General features: G+C 36.7%; 1 protein-coding gene across 1 annotated transcript in view; it reads right to left on the bottom strand.

Annotated features, from left to right (window-relative positions):
• Positions 1 to 403: 403 nt before the first annotated feature.
• The window catches only part of LOC104242015 (ubiquitin C-terminal hydrolase 12-like), a 33,886-nt gene continuing 14,634 nt past the window's right edge, over positions 404 to 19,655 (bottom strand). Inside the window, exons 11-32 of the mRNA XM_009796985.2 lie at positions 18,068 to 18,142; positions 16,767 to 16,845; positions 16,541 to 16,687; positions 16,369 to 16,449; positions 16,167 to 16,286; positions 13,531 to 13,653; positions 8,562 to 8,639; positions 8,358 to 8,446; positions 8,162 to 8,270; positions 8,019 to 8,087; positions 7,794 to 7,904; positions 7,501 to 7,556; positions 7,236 to 7,413; positions 6,958 to 7,059; positions 6,809 to 6,880; positions 4,019 to 4,084; positions 3,790 to 3,855; positions 3,309 to 3,395; positions 3,099 to 3,215; positions 2,893 to 2,967; positions 2,675 to 2,761; positions 404 to 1,010 (exon numbers count right to left, since the gene is read on the bottom strand). Of these exons, the coding sequence (XP_009795287.1) occupies positions 969 to 1,010; positions 2,675 to 2,761; positions 2,893 to 2,967; positions 3,099 to 3,215; positions 3,309 to 3,395; positions 3,790 to 3,855; positions 4,019 to 4,084; positions 6,809 to 6,880; positions 6,958 to 7,059; positions 7,236 to 7,413; positions 7,501 to 7,556; positions 7,794 to 7,904; positions 8,019 to 8,087; positions 8,162 to 8,270; positions 8,358 to 8,446; positions 8,562 to 8,639; positions 13,531 to 13,653; positions 16,167 to 16,286; positions 16,369 to 16,449; positions 16,541 to 16,687; positions 16,767 to 16,845; positions 18,068 to 18,142 (2,029 nt within the window). The 3' untranslated portion in view covers positions 404 to 968. The remainder of the gene's footprint in view (positions 1,011 to 2,674; positions 2,762 to 2,892; positions 2,968 to 3,098; positions 3,216 to 3,308; positions 3,396 to 3,789; positions 3,856 to 4,018; positions 4,085 to 6,808; positions 6,881 to 6,957; positions 7,060 to 7,235; positions 7,414 to 7,500; positions 7,557 to 7,793; positions 7,905 to 8,018; positions 8,088 to 8,161; positions 8,271 to 8,357; positions 8,447 to 8,561; positions 8,640 to 13,530; positions 13,654 to 16,166; positions 16,287 to 16,368; positions 16,450 to 16,540; positions 16,688 to 16,766; positions 16,846 to 18,067; positions 18,143 to 19,655) is intronic.

Genomic DNA, 19,655 nt, shown 5'->3' with positions numbered 1-19,655 from the left:
CAACAGCAATTTACTCAACAAAGCTACTTCAGCTGTAACAATCAAGCAACAATTTGCCGTTATTTTGAACCATCTATATCTAAAAGAAAATCACAAGTCATGCAACCTGTCATAGTTGACTATTTAAATAGGTCATCATGATGACCAACTGTCATAATATTTGCCTCAGAGAAACATTGAAAATCTCCTAAATATGGATTATTCCTTTTTTGGTAAATCCTAATTCTGGATTAATACTTATGACCGTTGGTTCTCCCAAAAAAAAAAAAAAAAAGAAATACATGTTAGAAAAGAGCATCATTCACTAAGTCAGCTGCAGCATACAAACGTCTTTATGCAACTTACGGACAAAGAGGCACTCGTGCTTTCAAAGAGGACGAAACAGAGACGATCAAAACAAAGGAAACCAAGAAACATATACTTAACTATATATTACTACTATAAAAAGACAAAATTTTACAACCCATTGCCCATTGACACGATATTACATACAGCTGGAAGAGGGGACGGGAGAAAAGGATTAACAGATATCACAAATCTATAATGTGCCGGACTATCAACTATACATTCCCTTCAAAATCTTCTATGCAGATGAAATAATGCAAAAGACGTGAAAAGAAAAAAGATTTGAAACAAAAGGGGGGAGGGGGGAAGAGGCCCAGCCCTCAATAGAGCAATAACTCTGAAGATTGACGACGATAACTAAAGCCATATCCTAACCACAAAGAAAGAAGCGAGTACAACATTCGCTTCCCCAACCAAATCAAAGGAAGAATAATAGCCTAAACTGAAGAAATCACCTTGAGAAAACAGAAGCAAGTCCCCTTTATGTAACTGAATGAACTTGATGCCACTTCTCTGCCTTCCTCATCGTCATTCCACAGCTGTCAAAACTTTTATGTGTCCCTTCTATATATAGAAGGGTCATTTGCTAGCTCCATTGCACGGGCAGTGAATTACAAGACCTTTCAGTTGTATATCTTGACAGGCTTTTCAAAGGTGTGTCGATTCTGCAATTATAATTGAAGATTAAGCATGAATACTTTTTTGCTTTTCGGAGATTACATACACACTGAATCCTTGTCTAATACTTGATGAAGGCTGTCAAGCAGAGGCGGATTCCGGATTTGATGGCTACGGGTGCCACTATATTAATGCAAATCGACCACTAGTGAAGGAGATTGAATTAGGATGTACATACAGTCAACTTGATCCACTTTAGATTAATTCAGTTGGTTTCGATCAATTTTGAATTAATTCAGTTCAATTTGAAAGATCTTTTATGCATAAATGAATATGGGATACGCCCCTTCAATCTACATGTAGATGGTTAATATTATATCTTTGATGCATCACTCTAAATATTTTCTGAAATTAATAAAATAACATCTGATGGGTAAAAAGAGAAAATGATTAAAATTAGAGCTAAATAAAAATTGAAGATCGAGAAAAAAACAAAGGAAGCACAATTTAAATAAGCAATAAAAATGGCATTGTACAAAAAAAGTCAATAACAAAGATGAAGAAAAGAAAAGAAATTAAGAAAAGGAGCATAAAGAAAAGAAAGGAAAGGTAACAAAGGAACAACTAGGACCCATCATAATCCAAAGAGTCGATCTTGAGTCTTGCATATGGGATTTTAGCACTTCAACTGTGGCACTAACAGTCATTTTGTGATTAGGGGTGCCACGCGTTGTGTATGTAGAATTTTTTTAGGAATATACATATATATAAGATTTTATCCGAGCGACCGGGTGGGGTGTCATCCCTAACCATAGATCTGCCCCTGCTGTCAACTGAATTCTTATCTCATAGTAAACCTAAAATAGGTCCTGATCACTAAAACCCAAGCTCTATATGACAAAATTCCTCTCCCAAAAGCTTGAATAGACATACATAACCACTTCCATTTTAATGTCACCATATTGTTTCATAAACTATTCACCTTTCATATTCCTACTAGTATTCAAATATTCCGCAATCTAGGTCTAGTACAAATATGTATTTAATCTCTATACCTAAATCTCCACGAAATCCAGGGGAAAAGAAACTCGTTTCATTCTAGAAAAAAGAGTAACTTGTTAAAATGTTAAAAAGGAAAAGAAAAAAAAAACGAGTAGCAGATTATGTTGCAATTCAACATTTTGGTTTTTTTTTAACTTCTGGATTTTGCATTATAAGTGAATAACTACTGGTTTTCTTTTGGTTCCTCATTTTCCATCAAAGATGGAAGCATGTCACACATTGTCATTCATCTTTTTGCATTATTTACTCTTATTCATGTAATTAGGATGAAAAGGTTGGGATGGGGAGTTACTCATCAAAAAAAAAATGTTGGGATGGGGAGTTTCTGAATGAACTGATTTTGACATTTGCCAAGCATAGGTGCCTGTTAGACTCAACATCTGCAGAAATATTTTTATGAGATATAAACAACGAAGTTCCCATACAATAGACAACAACGAACACATTTTTCTAGAGTTAAAGATTTACCTCTCTTTAGCGAAGGCTAAATCTAAGGCACATGAGTTTGTTGTTTTTTTATTTATTTATTTTTTGGTTTTTTATTGTCTGTCTCCTAATCAGTTACTTAGGTGCCATTTATACTGCTGACATAGAAGTGCTTTCCAGTTATTAGAGATCACAAGTCAGCTTTAAGTAATAGAAAGTATACCTGGCTAACTGAGTAAGCTCTCTTAGGTGTATTATCTGCATGCTCCAACCCAAGATACTGTTCCCAAGCACCATAAACATCTCTTCTCTGCATACGGGAATATTTAAGCATTTTCGGTTTGGGCAGGAAGAAGAAACAATGAAAACAGAAACCTAATTGAACCCGTAAAAACTTGCGATCAATTTCTGGGGGGAAGGAAACAAAAAATGAACTTTAACCTGGAAACGACTGGATACAATGTCAGAGTCCTGAAGGTAATCTGGGCGGCCCAATGACAAAAATGCAAACTTCCACTAGTCACAAAAAGAGCACACAGTCAGTCATAAGACTCTTAACAGTTAACAGCAACGGCTAGAAGCACAAAAGCATGGGTGTCAAGTATGTATACTTGACTGCAAAACATTTTGCTGCCTGAGCAATGTACCTTAGAGAACTCCTCATCTGGAACCTGCAATTTCTTTTGAATGCGCACTTTAATCTCAGCTAAAGTTTCACCTTCATGGATAACCAGAAAGAAAGGTTCCCCGAAATTCTGCACTTGCTGTTGAAAACCAATCCAATTAGTAATATCTATTGCTAATGCAGCAGAATTCAGAAGTATTGATACAGTAAACATAGACGAAAAGTAAAATACCATTTGATTCTGTGGAGTCTCTTTCGTGAAATGGTAAACATGAATTAAACGATCATGGGGACCAAGATTTTTCTCTTCTTCTGGTATCTAGTAACAAACAACGGTATGGTTAGCAAGTAAAGAACAATTATAAGTGCTGAACAGTATCCCAGAAGCTCTCAATTGCAATAAAGGTGGGTGTATGAGAAAAAAACAACATAAAAAGTTAATTTCTAACTACTTTACTTTTGTGAATGCACATTCAACAATTAAAGCTGACATGGGGAAAAGCACTGAATTGAGTTATAGGATGAGTCCTAGATTCCCTATATTGGAAGTTTGGGGGCTTGTGGAGTTGAGTGAGGGAGAAGCTTAATTTCTCTGCATAACTTTCCAAGACTCCCGCCATTTTAAGGAGGTTTTTTCTTCTTTTTTTTAAGAAAAAACAGACGAGGATATGAGGGAGAGAGAAGAGCAAGCATATAAAACCAAGAGAACTCACCTCCTCTGCCCGCAATGTCCAGTACTGGTCATTTATATTCTCAATTTTCTCAGTGAGTGGAAAGATCTGCACATCAACAATAGCAAGGGTGAGATGCGCAGACACACCTAAAGATTAAAGTTTAAACATTCTTTGAAAGATCACCTATGCTATTAAATGTGCAGAACTAAAATTTAAGCATAAAGTAGAATTAATGACAGAAGGATTGTACTTGTCCCGGAATCCTAACCTTATAGATCTTGTGATAGAAGACTTCAAGTAATCTAAGTTCTGCATCTTGACGAGACAAGTCAACCTGTTTCAGCGGCAACAGTTAGTAATTATTTCACATGCATAAAATAGATGATAGATTTAATCTCATACTATAAGTAAATTTCTGAATGATTCTTTTCCACTTTCGTTTCTAGATGGTAACTAAGTCCATAGGCAGGTAGAACTCCTGCAAAAGGAGGAGGTACAGATGTCCTCTCGACCAAATAACCAACAAGAGACCATCTCTATAGACTGAACATTGATCAAGCAATGGTTGCTAAACAAGATAATCAGAATACTCCCTCCCCCTAAAATTATCATTTTTTCCAGTGGTCTAAATGATAAATGCAAAAATTTGCAGTTTTATGACTAAATTATAGTTTGTAATCTTCATTCTCAAAAGTAATTTGACCAGAGCCAATTCCACTCAGAGAGAAGGTCAAGTAGACTGTTCAGAAGAAATATCCCCCAATCAAACTGAGAAAGAAGGGGAATCATCCCAATTAGCAAAAAAGCAGACAATAGTCTTGTGTGGGATAGATATATATTTGAACAACTCATCGAGAGGAAAAAAAAATTGAACACCGTAAAATTTTGAAAAGAATAGGAGATACACAAGACTGTACTTTCTAAATGCGGTTTAAAAATAACCTGAATACATTAAGGAGTCATCTTGTTCCATTAAATAAATCACTGGATTATTGTTGGTTAATCATAATAAAATTTGGATACACGGTGTATAGTTTATAAAAATTATTACGTAGAATGGTTTTGTAAATATATATATATATGTATTTAGCTCGAGTCCCCTATGTGATAGGAGTAGGTTATATATTATGTGTACTTATAAATAGGGTTCATTGTATTACAATTAACATCAATAATAAGATTTATCTCCCGTGCATTCTCACATGGTATCAAAGCATTGGTGAGATAATTATTGTGGTGTGTCCTTCCAACGACACTCGAGAAGAAATCAGTCGTCGCCGTGCAATTTTGCGGTGACCTGAGAAGCTGTTCGCGTCAAAACTATTTTTTACCAGTGTTGTGCGTAAACCAACACCACAACAGTGTTCTCCATCCCCGGCGACCAAACCCTACAAAACCCCACCAGAAAAACACCACCCACGCGCCGACCAAAGTGAGAATTTTCCGGCGAGATCTGTCCACGGGCCGGTGCGTGGACCACCTTCCGGTCAGTTTCCGACGAAGCTCCTTTTGGACAGCTTTCTCAGGACGTTATTTCAAGTCCGTCTATTCAAGTTTTATCAAATTCCGGCAACCTTTTTTTATTTTCCGGCGAGTGAACAGTGTTTTCCCCAAAAAAAGGAAAGGTGTTTCTGATATGGCATTCAAAGGTTAACCATACAAGTTGTAATCAAGAGTTTGAGAAATTGGTTGTAGCAAAATGGAATCCAATACTATGAATAGTTGGATGGTTTCTCTACCGGATTATATTGAGTTCCTTCAATACAAAGCATGTAAACAGACATCTTCGGGGATAGCTTCCGTTGTTCAAACAGATAGTAGCGTGTTGTAAGTCAGTTTATGGATTCTCCCTGTGATAGTCATTGGGATGCAGTTATCCGCATTCTTTGGTATATAAAATCAGCTCCAGGCAAAGGACTATTGCTTGAGGATCGAGGCCATGACCAGATTGTTGGATACTCAGATGCTGATTGGGCAGGATCACCGTTCTACGTCTATTGTGTTTTAGCAGGAGGTAACTTGGTGTCTTGGAAGAGGAAGAAATAGAACGTCGTTGCTCGGTCTAGTGCAGAAGCAGAATATCGAGCAATGGCTATAGCAACATGTGAGCTAGTTTGGATCAAATAGTTGCTCAAAGAGTTGAAATTTGGTGAGATTAGCCAAATGGAACTTGTGTGTGATAATCAAGCTGCCCTTCATATTGCATCGAATCTGGTGTTCCATGAGAGAACTAAACATATTGAGATTGATTGTCACTTCATCAGAGAAAAGATACTCTCAGGAGATATTACTACAAAGTTTGTGAAGTCGAATGATCAGTTTGCAGATATTTTTACCAAGTGCCTCACTGGTCCTCGTATTAGTTATATACGTAACAAGCTCGGTACATATGATTTGTATGCAGCAGCTTGAGGGGGAGTGTTAGAATGATTCTGTAAATATATATGTAATTAGTTCGAGTCACATATGTAATAGGAGTAGGTTATATATTATGTGTATTTATAAATAGGGTTCATTGTATTACAATTAACAACAATAATAAGATTTTTCTCCCGTGCATTCTCATAAAATCATATATTATTTTTAAGTAAGAAAAAAAAATTAATTCTCCAATAATACTCTTGACCTACTTACCTACTTTATCAAATTAATATTTCAGTTATTCTAATTGGAAAATTGTCTAATATAATTAAAAATCAAAATATATTTTAATTACCTATCTTTTAATCATCTCAAATAAAGACCACCATAGGACGAACTTTAAGGTGAGCGGATACTAAATCATGGTATAAATGATTAAATAAATATAACTAAAACATTACTCTTCTAAAAGTGATCCATTTTGCTAAGGTGCTCTTGTAAAATTGATTAAAAATTATAAGCTAAATATAATTTAAGAATAAATATAAAATATACTATCATTAATGTTAATTATCTCAAACATACAACATTTTCAGCAATGTTAAGGTAAGATATGCTAAAAGATGAGATAAAGAATCTGCTACCCCCTTTCATATATTCAATGCAGAATTCAAGATAGTAAAACCCCGGTACTTACCTTTGATTTGATTTCATTAAGCACATCACCCACAGTACTCTGCTTAGGCAATCTTATGTTCAGAATTTCAATCTGAAAGCAATGTAAAACTCAATTAGAGAAAGCACTAATCAAAGAAGAAAGAACAAACTTGGTCATCTCAGACGCACCTCATCCTTTGTGGAATGATGAAAGGCGACCTTGAGTGTCTTCAGACATTGCAACTCTGGCAGAGGGATGTCCAGAACTTCATAATACAGAATATCAGAGATCTGTAAAGGGATAAAAATAACAAATCAGAAAGAACAAGAAAAGAAAATCTGAACAGAGTAAGTCCATAGCCACATGTATCATTGTAACAAAATACTGTGCTACTTTGTCATGTTAATTAAAGCATACAAAGAGCACCTATACACTTCCCTGTTGAAGTCAATCCATGTATACGAACCTGATTGTAGTGGATAAGCATGTCAACCAGATGATCGACAGACCGATACTTAATGGGGTTGGGCTTTGGTTGCTGTGAGTAGCAGTTATGAGGAGTCAGCCTAATTTTTGAAGGATCATCCACACCAAGACGCTGAGCTACTTTGTCCACTACTTCATCATATGTGTTGCTTTTTGCTCTGAAATTCATTAAAGATGGATGAATCATTAGAAGCAAGTGCTTTGTACTACTGCCGGCAAGCCATGAAAACATCAAATATACTCACAACTCCAGACAGAAATCAACTTCCTTTGGTTTCTCCAGAGCTCTGAAATGGACAATCTGTAATCAATTTTTTCAAATATAAGCAATCAAAATTGATGTCCACAATGGAGACACTATAAAGAACCTGCTGCACCATACACAGGCATCCAGAGAAAATTAGCGTTGAACATTAGTATTCCCCTCCTCAACACACGGGCACCCGTAACCAAAGCATAAATGGAAGAAGATATATCCAACTAAAACAGAAAGGTACAGTCGCAAGAACGGGAGCCATAATCGAAAGTTGCGATTCACCTGGCGATTTTTCACATATTCCAAAAATGAAGAAACATCCGGGTATCGGACTTGTTCTTCAACTTCAGGAGAAGGTTTCTTCTGAAAGCAAATAATGTCTCCATCTTCAATCTGTCAGAAATAGGAAAGTCGATAAAGCTAATCTGAACAACGAAAGATAAACAATTAGCGTTAAGAGTGTGTGTGTGTGTGTGGTTGGGGGGGGGGGGGGGAGGAAGCAAAGACCTGGCTAAATCGAAATGAAGCCTTCTTGTCTAGGCGTTCACACATGACAGAAGGTTCAAATTTTATTTCCTGTAGTGGATCAATAACATTAGATATGTAATCACCATGGCATCAATAACAAAAAGAAGGCAGCATTAACACACCTCAAAAAGCTCAATTTCTTGGTTGGGAGCAAATCCAGCCAATTCATTCAGCTTTCCAAGTATATCAGTTGGCTTACTGGAACTCTTCACAAACAGCCTACCAATATAACTGGAATTCCAAATTTGAAAGAAACTGAGCTGCTAAACCTCCACAAGAAAATATGTAGCATGTATTCTCGAATAAAAACACACTTACCGTAGTTCTTCTTTCGCAGGATCATAAAGTTTGAAGAAAAGGAGTATATCATCTTTACTTTTTTCAAGTAGAGGAATAGGAAGCAGATCCTGATATTTTTCCATGCAAGTCGTCAGAAATAGCAAACTCAAAAAATACCTGTCAACAGCGAGAACTAAAACTAAGCAATTGGAAATATAATCTTTAGGATATCTAAGGAGGTACCAGCCCATGGTTCACTTCCAAAAATAACTTCAGTTCCGCAGTGTTGGTTTTGTTAGAAACTTCTCTTAACTGCCCAACCTGCACGTGCAAACGGTTCTCGTATATGATAATATTCACAGATTAATGAAAAGATAAAGGCGAATTCTTAATGAACTGGAGCATCAAGCTCGACAAGGCAAATGGTGAGGGTTGTCATAAAAGCATTGAAGAACAATTAAGAAAACAACTGGTAAGGAAAATAGAACCATTAACAAGAATATAGTTCAAATTATCGATATGTTTGTATAAAGTAAGAATCACTAGGTGATAAACAAGGATATACTGAAATTCGTTCTACACAACACAAGTGAAAATCTTATTCGCATGATCCAGACAATTTAAACAACAACAACAATAACAAACCCAGTAGTTTCCCACAAGTGGGGTCTAGGGAGAGTAAGATGCACGTAGCCTCACCCCTACCCCTGGAAGGGCAGAGAGGTTGTTTTCGATAGACCCTCGGCTAGAGAACGACTGAATAAGAAAATGTAATTACAACATAGGAATAACAGCAGATGAAATAAGATCGAATCCAAGAATGCAGTCAAACTCTAGGTAGTAATAGCCATCTATGAATAAAAGATATCATACTAACACTAATGCTAGCGAACTGAGTAAGACAAAGAGAAACGCTCGATTATGAACCTTTTACTCTAATCTTTGACCTTCACACCCTCCTGTCTAGGTCCATGTCCTCATTCACCTCCAGCAGCGCCATGTCCCGCCTAATAACCTCTCCACAAGGCTTCTTAGGCCTACCTCTACCCTTATTGCTGCCCACCGAGACTAACCGCTCGCACCTTCTAACTGGGGCTTCTATACTTATCCTCTTAACATGCCCGAACCATCTCAACCTCGCCTCCCGCATCTTATCCTCCACATGGGCCACTCCCACCTTTTCCCGAGTAACTTCATTCCTAATTTTATCCAACCGAGTATGTCCATACATCCACCTCAACTTCCTCATCTCAGCTACTTTTAGCTTTTAAGTCATGTAGAATATTGGAATTAGAGAGTTACCAAATCTGGAAAGAGGCATTCTTTTTTAAACAAACTAAAAAAGAAAGTAAGACACTAAGAATGTTAAGATAAAATTTGAAATTGAAAGTGATACTACTCATTTAGCTTTTAAATCCACAAGTTTAGTCAAACAAAAATCTTAGTCATTGTTTAACAATATAATGGAATTGATAAATTAGAAATAGAGGAAGCAAGTGATTGACATTAAAGAAAATCCTTTGAATTAAAAGTATCAGACATAATTAGTAAGCATTCCTGTATTCTGACTAACAACATAATCACACTCACTTGATACTCTGATTATAATGTACAGTTCGCATGTTTAGGACTACCCGTCGCAATTTACTTTTCAAAGATTTTGATTAGGTTGTTAGAAGAAAATAAGTAACCAAAACTAGTTATGAAACCACTGCGGGAGGATCAAACTTTTGTAAAGGATCAATATTTATTACTACTAGTCTAAACATATATTGGGAAACAATGTTCACACCTCCAATAAATTCTCAACTATTATAGTTATGCAAAGGATTTATGAAAGTACATCCTTAAATAACTCAAGAAAGCTGAATGGACAAGCCTGCAGAAAATAGTATTCCAATAACTATTCCATGATTAGTTGGACAAGGATGCACCCAAGAGTGTGGCCTAGTGCAGTGTTATCAAAGGCGCGCTTAAGTTCTGAAGCGATGCTCAAAACATGTTAAGCGCTTCGCCTCGCTTACGGGACGCTTCAGTGTTGTCATCAAGGCTCTAAGGCATACTTTTCCTTGCCAATGAGCGTAATCCTGAAGAGGCGACACTAAACAATTGATTTCACTATAATAAATTTTCTTCAATTTCTTTGTCCGTATATTTGGTATTCATGCTTATAGATATTAGTCTTGGACTACACTTGTAGTTTTCCATTTGTGTCTATCTTCATTAAAGCCCACGCTTTATTTGCGCTTTGCGCTTAACGCTCCAATAGACATTATAGCTTTTTGCACTTTCCGCCTTCGATAATACTGGCCTAGTGGTCAATGAAGTGGGTTGAGAACCTGGTCAAATCCAAGCAGAGGCAAAAACACTAGGTGATTAATTCCCATATGTCCAAGCCTTGGTGGATAGAGTTACTTGGTACCTGTTGTTGGTGGGAGGTAGCAGAAATCCCGTGGAATTAGTCGAGGTGCATGCAAGTTGCCCGAACACCACAATTGTCGGAAAAAATTATTTGCACAAGGATATAAAACAAATAGAATAACCTTAGAGAACTTTGCAGAAAATTGAATATTAACATCAAAGAGCCGCCCTAACAATTCTTCCCCAAATTTGATTTCCTAATATCAGAAGCGGATCCAGGATTTGACTTTCAGTTCATATTCGAAATTCTACTACATCCAATCTAATTTATTGGGTGCAAAGTCTATTATTTGTACTTATTTAGTAGGTCTTTTAACATATATATGGTATCTAGGCCAAAGCTATTGGGCTCAGATGAAAACATAGCTCCTCCACTAGATCCACCTCTGCCTATTATTTCGTTTAATATTTCTCATTCTACCGAAGTGGCAAGCATGAAAATGCTAGTGCAGCTCTACGAGAAAAGAGACTCAAAACATTTTTCTTCGTCACCACAGGGAAGAAAGCACAATCCAGTAAATATTGGTTTAGTGAACCCCTTCCTTTTTATGGATGGAGGAAGGAACAATGTTTATATCTCAGAGGAATGTTACTGACTTTTGAAGCAGTTTCTGGGTTGAAAATCAATCTGGGGAAGAGCAATATTTATAGCTTTAATGTTGATGACAATATAGAAGAACTAGAAAATATTCTAGGGTGCCGGATGGATAAACTCCTTACAGTTTATCTAAGATTCCCACTCGGTGTGAGAACAAATGACCAAAGTATTTGGCAAGGGATTTTGGATACGCGTGCTAATAAAATGACTCCATGGAAGAAGCAGTATCTATCATTTGGAGGCAGACTAACTCTGATAAATATATTTTGGATGGGAAGCCTTCCTACTTAATGTCTTTTTTTCCTATGCCTACTGCAATTGAAAAGAAGTTGAACTCCATATGGAATAAGTTTCTATGGGATGGAAATAATGAAAATAAAAAGATTCACTTAATCAGAGGGGGGGGGGGTGTCAGGAACTTGAGACTTCATAATAAAAGTACGATGTTCAAGTGGTTGTGGAGATTTCATAGGGATGAAGAAGCAGATTGGGTTAAAATAATTGAATATATTTATAGTAGTCGACAAGGATGGAATCCCCCTTTCAGTAGCATGTATACACGAGGGGGAATCTGGAAAGAAGTTTGCAAACTATGGGAGGAGTTCAAGTAGTTTACTAGCCTGAAGGTGGGCAATGGAAGAAAGATTAGATTTTGGATTGATTTATGGAATGGTGAGGAATGTTTGAAAAATAAATTCCTGTTTTATTTAACTGCTGCAATAATAGGGATGGAGTGGTGGCTGATTTCTATTCAGATTCAGGCTGGCGGATAAACTTCAGAAGGAATTGAATGATTGGGAGATAGAAAATTTCGGTCAGTTGCTCCTTCAGTTGAGTTCTACCCACATTGATCTTAGTAAGAAGAATTCATTAATATGGAATGCTAGTAATGACAGAAAGTTCTCGGTCAAAAGCTGTTACAATTTGCTAAGGAAAAATGCAAGTCACTGAGAACTTAATTGGCCTTGGAAAGTGATGTGAAGGAATAAAGCTCCTGTAAAGGCTGCGTGTTTTGGTTGTACTGCTGCTTGGGAAGCTTGTCTTACCCAAAATAATCTTCAGAAGAGTGGGCTTTGTTCTTTGTAGCAGATGCTATTTGTGTGAAGAAGAACGGGAGACTACTAATCACCTTCTTTTGCATTGTAGATATGCTAGACAGTGCTGGGAGCTTTTTTTCAATATATGTGGGATTTCTTGGATGTCAGGCCCTATGAATAGTTGGCAGCATCAGAAGACACATAAAGCTCTTAAACAGATTTGGAGAACCATACCTCTGTGCATATTCTGGACTATTTGGCTAGAGTGAAATAGCACTTGCTTTGATGAAATATCATATCTTTAGAAAAAATTAAGTGTTTGCATAATCTATTTCCTTGGTGTAATAGTAGTATGGTAGATAGTATTGATCATTACATGGACTTTATGGAGTTAATAAGAAAATGCTATAATTAACTGCATGGATATTCCCAGCAGTTTGTATTTCTTTCTGCTACCATCTTGGTACTCATTTAATAAAACTTTACCTTTTCAAAAAAAAAAAAAAATCACTAAAAAGAAGCAGAATAAGCTCTCCGGAGTTGTTCTAAACCTTACTTTCTAAACTAACCCTAATAGCTTTAGTAAGTTTTTTCCTACACGAGATCTATTTCCCTCAAATCACAAGGTCAATTCCGAGATGAAGCAACTTTACAGCGAGCTTATCAACCAAAAAAACCTGAAGCACTTCGACGGAAAGTTTAAGCTTCGACATCAATGCAAACTCTAAAATAACTCAAAATAGGTTGCTAGAGATCTCTGTTTTAATTAAATATACTTTACCAAGAAGGCAATTCAACATCATTACATGTATTTCCGTTACAACAGACCAACTCAAAAAAGGACCAAAAAATTTATTGCTTTGCCGGAGGTAGTCAATTTAACATTGGGGCAAGCAAATGAATCTCTTATACTCTCACCAGCAGATACTAACATACAACTGACACCAAGTGACAAATCACACAAGCATTTCCACTGAGCATGTTAGAGTGTCAAATATTGGTTGAGGGAAGTTGTTGTCTTCTTATATGGTGTTGGACAACCCTTACCTCATGAGCTAACATTTGGGATTGACTTAGATCCAAGTTCCATTGTATTAACATGGTATCAGAAATGCTGGCTCCATTGTCTTAACATGGTATTAAAACTAGAACTTACTGTTTGTAGTTCCTCCTGTGAACTCAATGGACGATTAGGCCGATAAGTGTGATTTTGCCGCTTTGCCCAAATCCAGAAACGCTGAAATGGAACAGGTATACCCAATTCCTTTGCAACTTCCTCCTGCAACAACCAATAGTTTGGTTAGGTATCCGTATTTCAAGGGAAGTGGAACAAAAAGTTAACATACATAAGATATTTACAGATATAATAGTAATACAAATGGCCCAAAGTAACATAATAAGAGTGAGGCGTTCATAAGGAGAAATTAGTACAGTTTTCCTAAGCCAGCAGCAACTAGGAGGAAGAGAAATGCTTCATTGAATGCAAGCTTCATTAATTAGGTTAAGCAAATTATGCTTATGGAAATCTAATGGTTTATAGAAACATATGTTCCAAGTTACCGAAACTAAATTTTCAACTCTCATACTTCTATCATTACAACCGCTTTAAATCTCTCGTCAGTTGGAAGAACAAAAAAATTCACAAATCATGAAGGATGATGTGATATGCTATGCCGTTACAGGAAAACCAACAAAAATCACAGGTTGGTATGACCTCAAGGCTCTTGATACAGCATATAGTTCGCCAATAAGAAACCAAAAAGATTGAGGAGAAGAACAAAAAACTGCCTACAACCTAGAGTCAAAAGGCATTCAGAAAAAAGTATCACCCCTTGGCTTTTGTTACATTCTACATCCCTTCTGGCATAGTTTATACAACTGGCAACCTCTGCAAATCATATTTGTTTCGACTTCACAGGCTTAAATTTCTGATCAACTTACTTTGGCACTTCTGTTATGCAACTTATTTTTCTTTTTGTGAAAAGGTAAGTAATATGTAAATGCAACTTATTTTTCTTCTTATGTTGTGTAACTGCGGAGACTTGCTTCCGGTGTTTTGTGTGATAAGAAGGTGCAGCAAAACTTAAAGGTACGTTCTACCGAGTGGTGATCAGGCCGACTATGTTGTATGGGGCTAAGTGTTGGCTAGTCAATAGCTCTCATGTCCGTGGAAGGAGCTACATCTCTCAAAGATCGACTCGAAGGTAACCATATTTACGATATAAGTGGACTACCCGCGATATCGAAAACCATGAGAGATAAAGCAGAATCGGTCAACCTTTGCATCACGACGTCGAATCATCTTTCAATGAAACGACGGTATAATGCGAGGAAGCCCGTCAGCGTCAATGATATAGCGGGTGATATCGTAATGGCCTTATTTGGGGCACTTCTATCTATTATTTTGGAGATTTATAATTCTTCCATTTTATTGGATGGAATTTCAATGAATTAGATCTATAAGAACAGCAAAGTTCTTGCTTTTGAGTCCAAAAGAAGAGTGTTTACGATCAGAGCTCTTCTAAAGGTAGCAGAGATGAGGATGTTGAGATGGATGTGCGGGCATACAAGGTTAGATAGAATTAGAAATGAGTTATTCGGGACAAGGTGGATGTGACCCCTATTGAGGACAAAATGCGGGAATCGAGGCTTAGATGGTTTGCACATGTGAGGAGTCGGAGCACAGACGCTCCGGTCAGGAGGTGTGAGAGGTTGACATTGGAGGGCCTAAGGAGAGGTAGAGGTAGGCCGAAAAAGAATATGGGAGAGGTGATTAAGCAAGACTTGCCGCAGGTTCAGCTGACCGAGGACATGACCCGTGATAAGAAGGTGTGGAGGTCGAGGATTTGGGTAGCAGGGTAGTAAGTTTAGTGTTCTCCCTGTCATACCGATTGTATTAGTACGTACTTCCGTATTCTGTTGGTATTAGATTTATATGACCACCTGTTAATTCAGGTTTCTTTCATTTCGGTCATCTGACTATCCGATTGTTATTTATGATGCTTTGACATGGCTTCTCGTTGTTGCTCTTCTTGTTTTTCTCTTTAGTAATGTGGTGCTTATGCTTCTCTGAGCCGAGGGTCTATTGGAAACAACCTCTCTATCTCCACAAGGTAGGGGTAAGATTGCGTACACACTACCCTCCCCAGACTCCACTATGTGTGATTATACTGGGTTTGTTGTCATGTTGTGTAACTGCCCCAGTGTCTGCAGGCTGCATCACTATCTACTTAGTCTAGAGAAAACGATACAGACCCCAAGCAGGCCTCAGTCATAACATTCCATCAATATCTGGGAACAGGCATCCCTTCACTGGACAATCTTCATATGAAACTACCGGCCAAACCACTAAAACAAACTCAGAAGTGTACTACGACTCCTTTTGCCTCTAGGAACCTTCTATCCTCTATTCACAGATATTTTTGCCTCTTGTAAATGTTTCTTTTTCTCATTCACGGACTGTTTACCCCATATATGCGTATACATTCATCTCTCAGTCCCCCCCCCCACCTCCCACCAAATCTCTCAGGGGTGTTACAGTAGAAAATATATCCTTGTTTCATTTAAGTTTGCAGAAAAGGTATAGATGAGGTCCAGGTCAATCACTGGATGTAATGCTTCATCTCACCTGAGTTAGCAATGACAAACAGAAAGTAATCAGCTATGTTGCTCGAACTCTCCGAAAATGTGGTCGGATACGTGTCGGATCCTCCAAAAGTAGTGCATTTTTGAAGGATCCGACACGGGTGCGGCTACATTTTGGAAAGTCCGTGCAACATAGGTAATCAGTACCTTGAAAAGGTTAAAAGGCATCTGTTTCTGAATCCGAAAGCTATGAACTTTGTCATGATCCACAAGATCAAAATATATCTCCCTTCCAATCTGTTCCTTAAGATCTTCATCGCGTGCAACCTACAAACACGAGTGGATTCAACACAACATTTTGTAGGAGACAGATCAATTTTTAATGAGAAATTTAACTTTTCAAAATGACCTTGATAATTGTATAAAGGTGGGCCTGCGCTTTGTATCTTCTCTTGTCCTCTTTCTCTTCTTGTTCTTTCTTTAACCTTATCTAAGATGATCAAAAAGGCATTTATTTATATGTAAACCGAGTAAACGGTGTAGACAATATATTTCTAGACCAGGCAAGCCTTAAAACTTACTCTCAGATGTTCTGCAATGTCCTTCTCATCCACATCACATATTATTTTATCCTTGTCGCTCTCACGTATGTAAACCAGCATGTAAGCATTTGAGTATTTTGTAAACTTAAAGGGAGCGTTATTGAAACCTGGATTTGTCTGTGGCAACTGTTGCACAAAAGCAAAAGTGAATCCAAACGAAAGTATGGACACAGAAACACAAAGTTATAGAATCATTGAGACATACCTCCTCCTCACCACCATACTGTTCCTCTAAAGCCCTCTTCATGTCTTCTTTTGTCACCCGTTCATCATCAAACTTGTACCTATCATAGAACAACAGATCACATTGAACAGAGTTTACCAGCATTGGCTAAATATAGCGGTCTACTGAAAACTCAAATGGCATTGACTTTAATTGTCTTACCCACAAAAGCGTGCCTTTTCACATATAAAAAAGAACTACCTAGTAACAGTCTCTTCATGATATCTGACCCCACAACAAAGCTATACATGTAGATGCAGCCCCTCTTCTCATCACCCCACCCAAACCAACTCAGCTCTTTTTTACCTTACGGCTACCTCTCCTCTAGTTTATGAATATTAAGCCGCCAAAATCTTACGTTTAAATCTCACGGAAACATCCATTTTTTAAAACTTCCATCATAAAGACCTCCACTACACTTGTTTCTTGGTAAAAGGTCGACCAAGAAAATATGATTTCAGTTGAAATTAATGACATATTGCCAAAACTTCCCTTCTCCCACTTGATCAGTATCATTCTTCTTGGTATAACATTAGCCTTAACTTTAATCTGTTATTATTCCGTGTAAAATCCTAATTTATCTTTAAAAATAGTTTCCAATTATATTCTTATTAAGTAATAATATACAGGAACACGTGCTGCAAATACCAATTTAAAATTCTCAAAATTCCTTTCCACCCAGCTAACAGAAGCAAGACATCATGATAAAGAAATATTTCTCTATTGACTGTATAATTTAACTAATTTCAGACTGTCTTCCTTAGATAGAGTTCAGAATACAAAATTATTTATTTCTGACTCGAGAGAAGTGCTAAAAAGTGTTTGCTCTTCAACGAGAGAAATACAAAAAAAGAGATTTAAGTATACAATTTTGTTAGGAATTTGGAAGAAAAAAGTGAAGGTTGCACTACAGAAGAAGGAGAAAACAAATACAAGTAATCAAGGAAGGATATAATTGTCGTTCAGATATTCTAGCAACCTCAATGGTCCTTTTTAGTAAAATGGCTGTCAGTTTGAGTTTCTATAAACAGGAGAGGAGGTGTGTCTTGTAATCATACTAAACTAGATGAAAGTGAGCTGTTACAACAACAGAATCTTAGAAATAGAGGTGATGAAGGTATTTTTGGATTCTCCTAGAGCTCAACATTCTTATAGTATATAATATTACATACATCAATGATTTCTGAATGCATGAGCAAAGTCGTGTCACGGGGTTATGTGCCTGTCAGCGAGTCTAAGTGGGGGATTAAAAGAAATATAAACAGAGACGAAGGAAAGCATACCATTGGTCTGATAACGTTGGCCTGATGAAAGCATAATAATGTCCACCATGCACCCCACCACTATGAACCAAAACACTGAGAAAGAGAAAAGAGCCAGAAAATGCAGTTAGCCTAAAGATAAATATAGTGGCTTGAAACTGTAGTTTATCTCATTTCATTAAAGAGAAAACAACAACATTTTGAGTACCTGGCATCTAACAACAGATTATGTCTAAAACATCAGAATATGTATAGCATCCACATCCATTAAACAAAATTGTGATAAACAATCTATTAACGAGTTAGCCAAACCTCTCAACAGGAGTGTGTACTAATTTGGATTAAACCGGCAAACCAGACCAAATAGAAAATTATGGTTTTCGGGTGTGGTTTGGATTAATAAATTTAAGATTTTTGGTTTTCCATATAGCCTCGGATTTCTCGAAATAAAAACTGAAAAAAAACAGAGTACTTACCTACTATCTAACTATCGAATTTAAATATCTTATGCTTACAGAGTTAGGATTAATAAATTTGCTTAAACCTGAACAATTTTTTTCAGAGTTCCAATCTTTTTTTGTTTTTCTCATTTCCTTACTTCCGCAATTGTGAGCTACTTAATGGTTGGCTTCGGAAGTATGGAACTTAGAGAAAAACTAATGTAAATGTATATTCAAATAATACTTACTTAGTTTATTTGTAATTTTGTATTGAGTACTAAGATTCTATCTTTCTTTATTTGTTTGCTATAGTTTGTCATTTTTGATAGTGTGAAATATGTAAGTGAGTTAAGCATCTGGATGGTGGTTTCATTTTCCAATATTTTTTGGTCATAGTGATTTCCTGATGGTTTTATTTTCCTATGTTTCTTGGTCATAGTGAAAATTAAAAAGGGCGGTTTTCAAAATATAAGATAAAATTTTATTAGTTTGCTTGATAAAATATTTGTTTAAGTATCTCTCTTCCATCAAAAAACTCCTTAAGACAATCCACATTTTGTTGTTTCATGAAATTTTCTCTTTTTCTTGCTACTACTTGTTATCAGTACCCCTTTCATATTATTTGTTGTTATCTTCGATTTAGTTTTCTAATTATTGTCTTGCTATTACTTGCTACCAGGGTTTCTCTCAACTTCTTTAGCCGAGGGTCTATCGAAAATAGTCTCTCTGCCCTTCCAGGGTAAGGGTAAGGCTGCGTACATCCTACCCTCCCCAGACCCCACTTGTGGAACCACACTGGGTTGTTGTTGTTGTTGTTGCATGAAATTTTCTCTTTTTCCAGAAAGCATTTAAATTACAATAAGTTTATGACCCCATCTAGTTTGCAGTTACTAATCCATTCAGTACATCGATGTGGTATGCTCAAAATTTGCGATATACATTATTTTACTCAATCTCATAGCTAAATAAGCATTAATAATGATAGCACTTAAAAAGAGAAAAGTTGTACTTTCAAAATCCCAAAAAAAGCAGAAAAACCAAACTGTAAAGAGAGAAATATAAGAAACCGAACCATAAAGAGAAAAACAGAACTAAACCAGTTCAATTTGGACTAGATTACATTAATTCAAAACCAAGAAGACCGAATCCAAATAATACAAAACCAAATG

The sequence above is a fragment of the Nicotiana sylvestris genome, chromosome 9, assembly GCF_000393655.2.
Source record: "Nicotiana sylvestris chromosome 9, ASM39365v2, whole genome shotgun sequence".
Lineage (NCBI taxonomy): Eukaryota > Viridiplantae > Streptophyta > Magnoliopsida > Solanales > Solanaceae > Nicotiana > Nicotiana sylvestris.
This window is presented reverse-complemented; position numbering and strand designations above follow the sequence as displayed.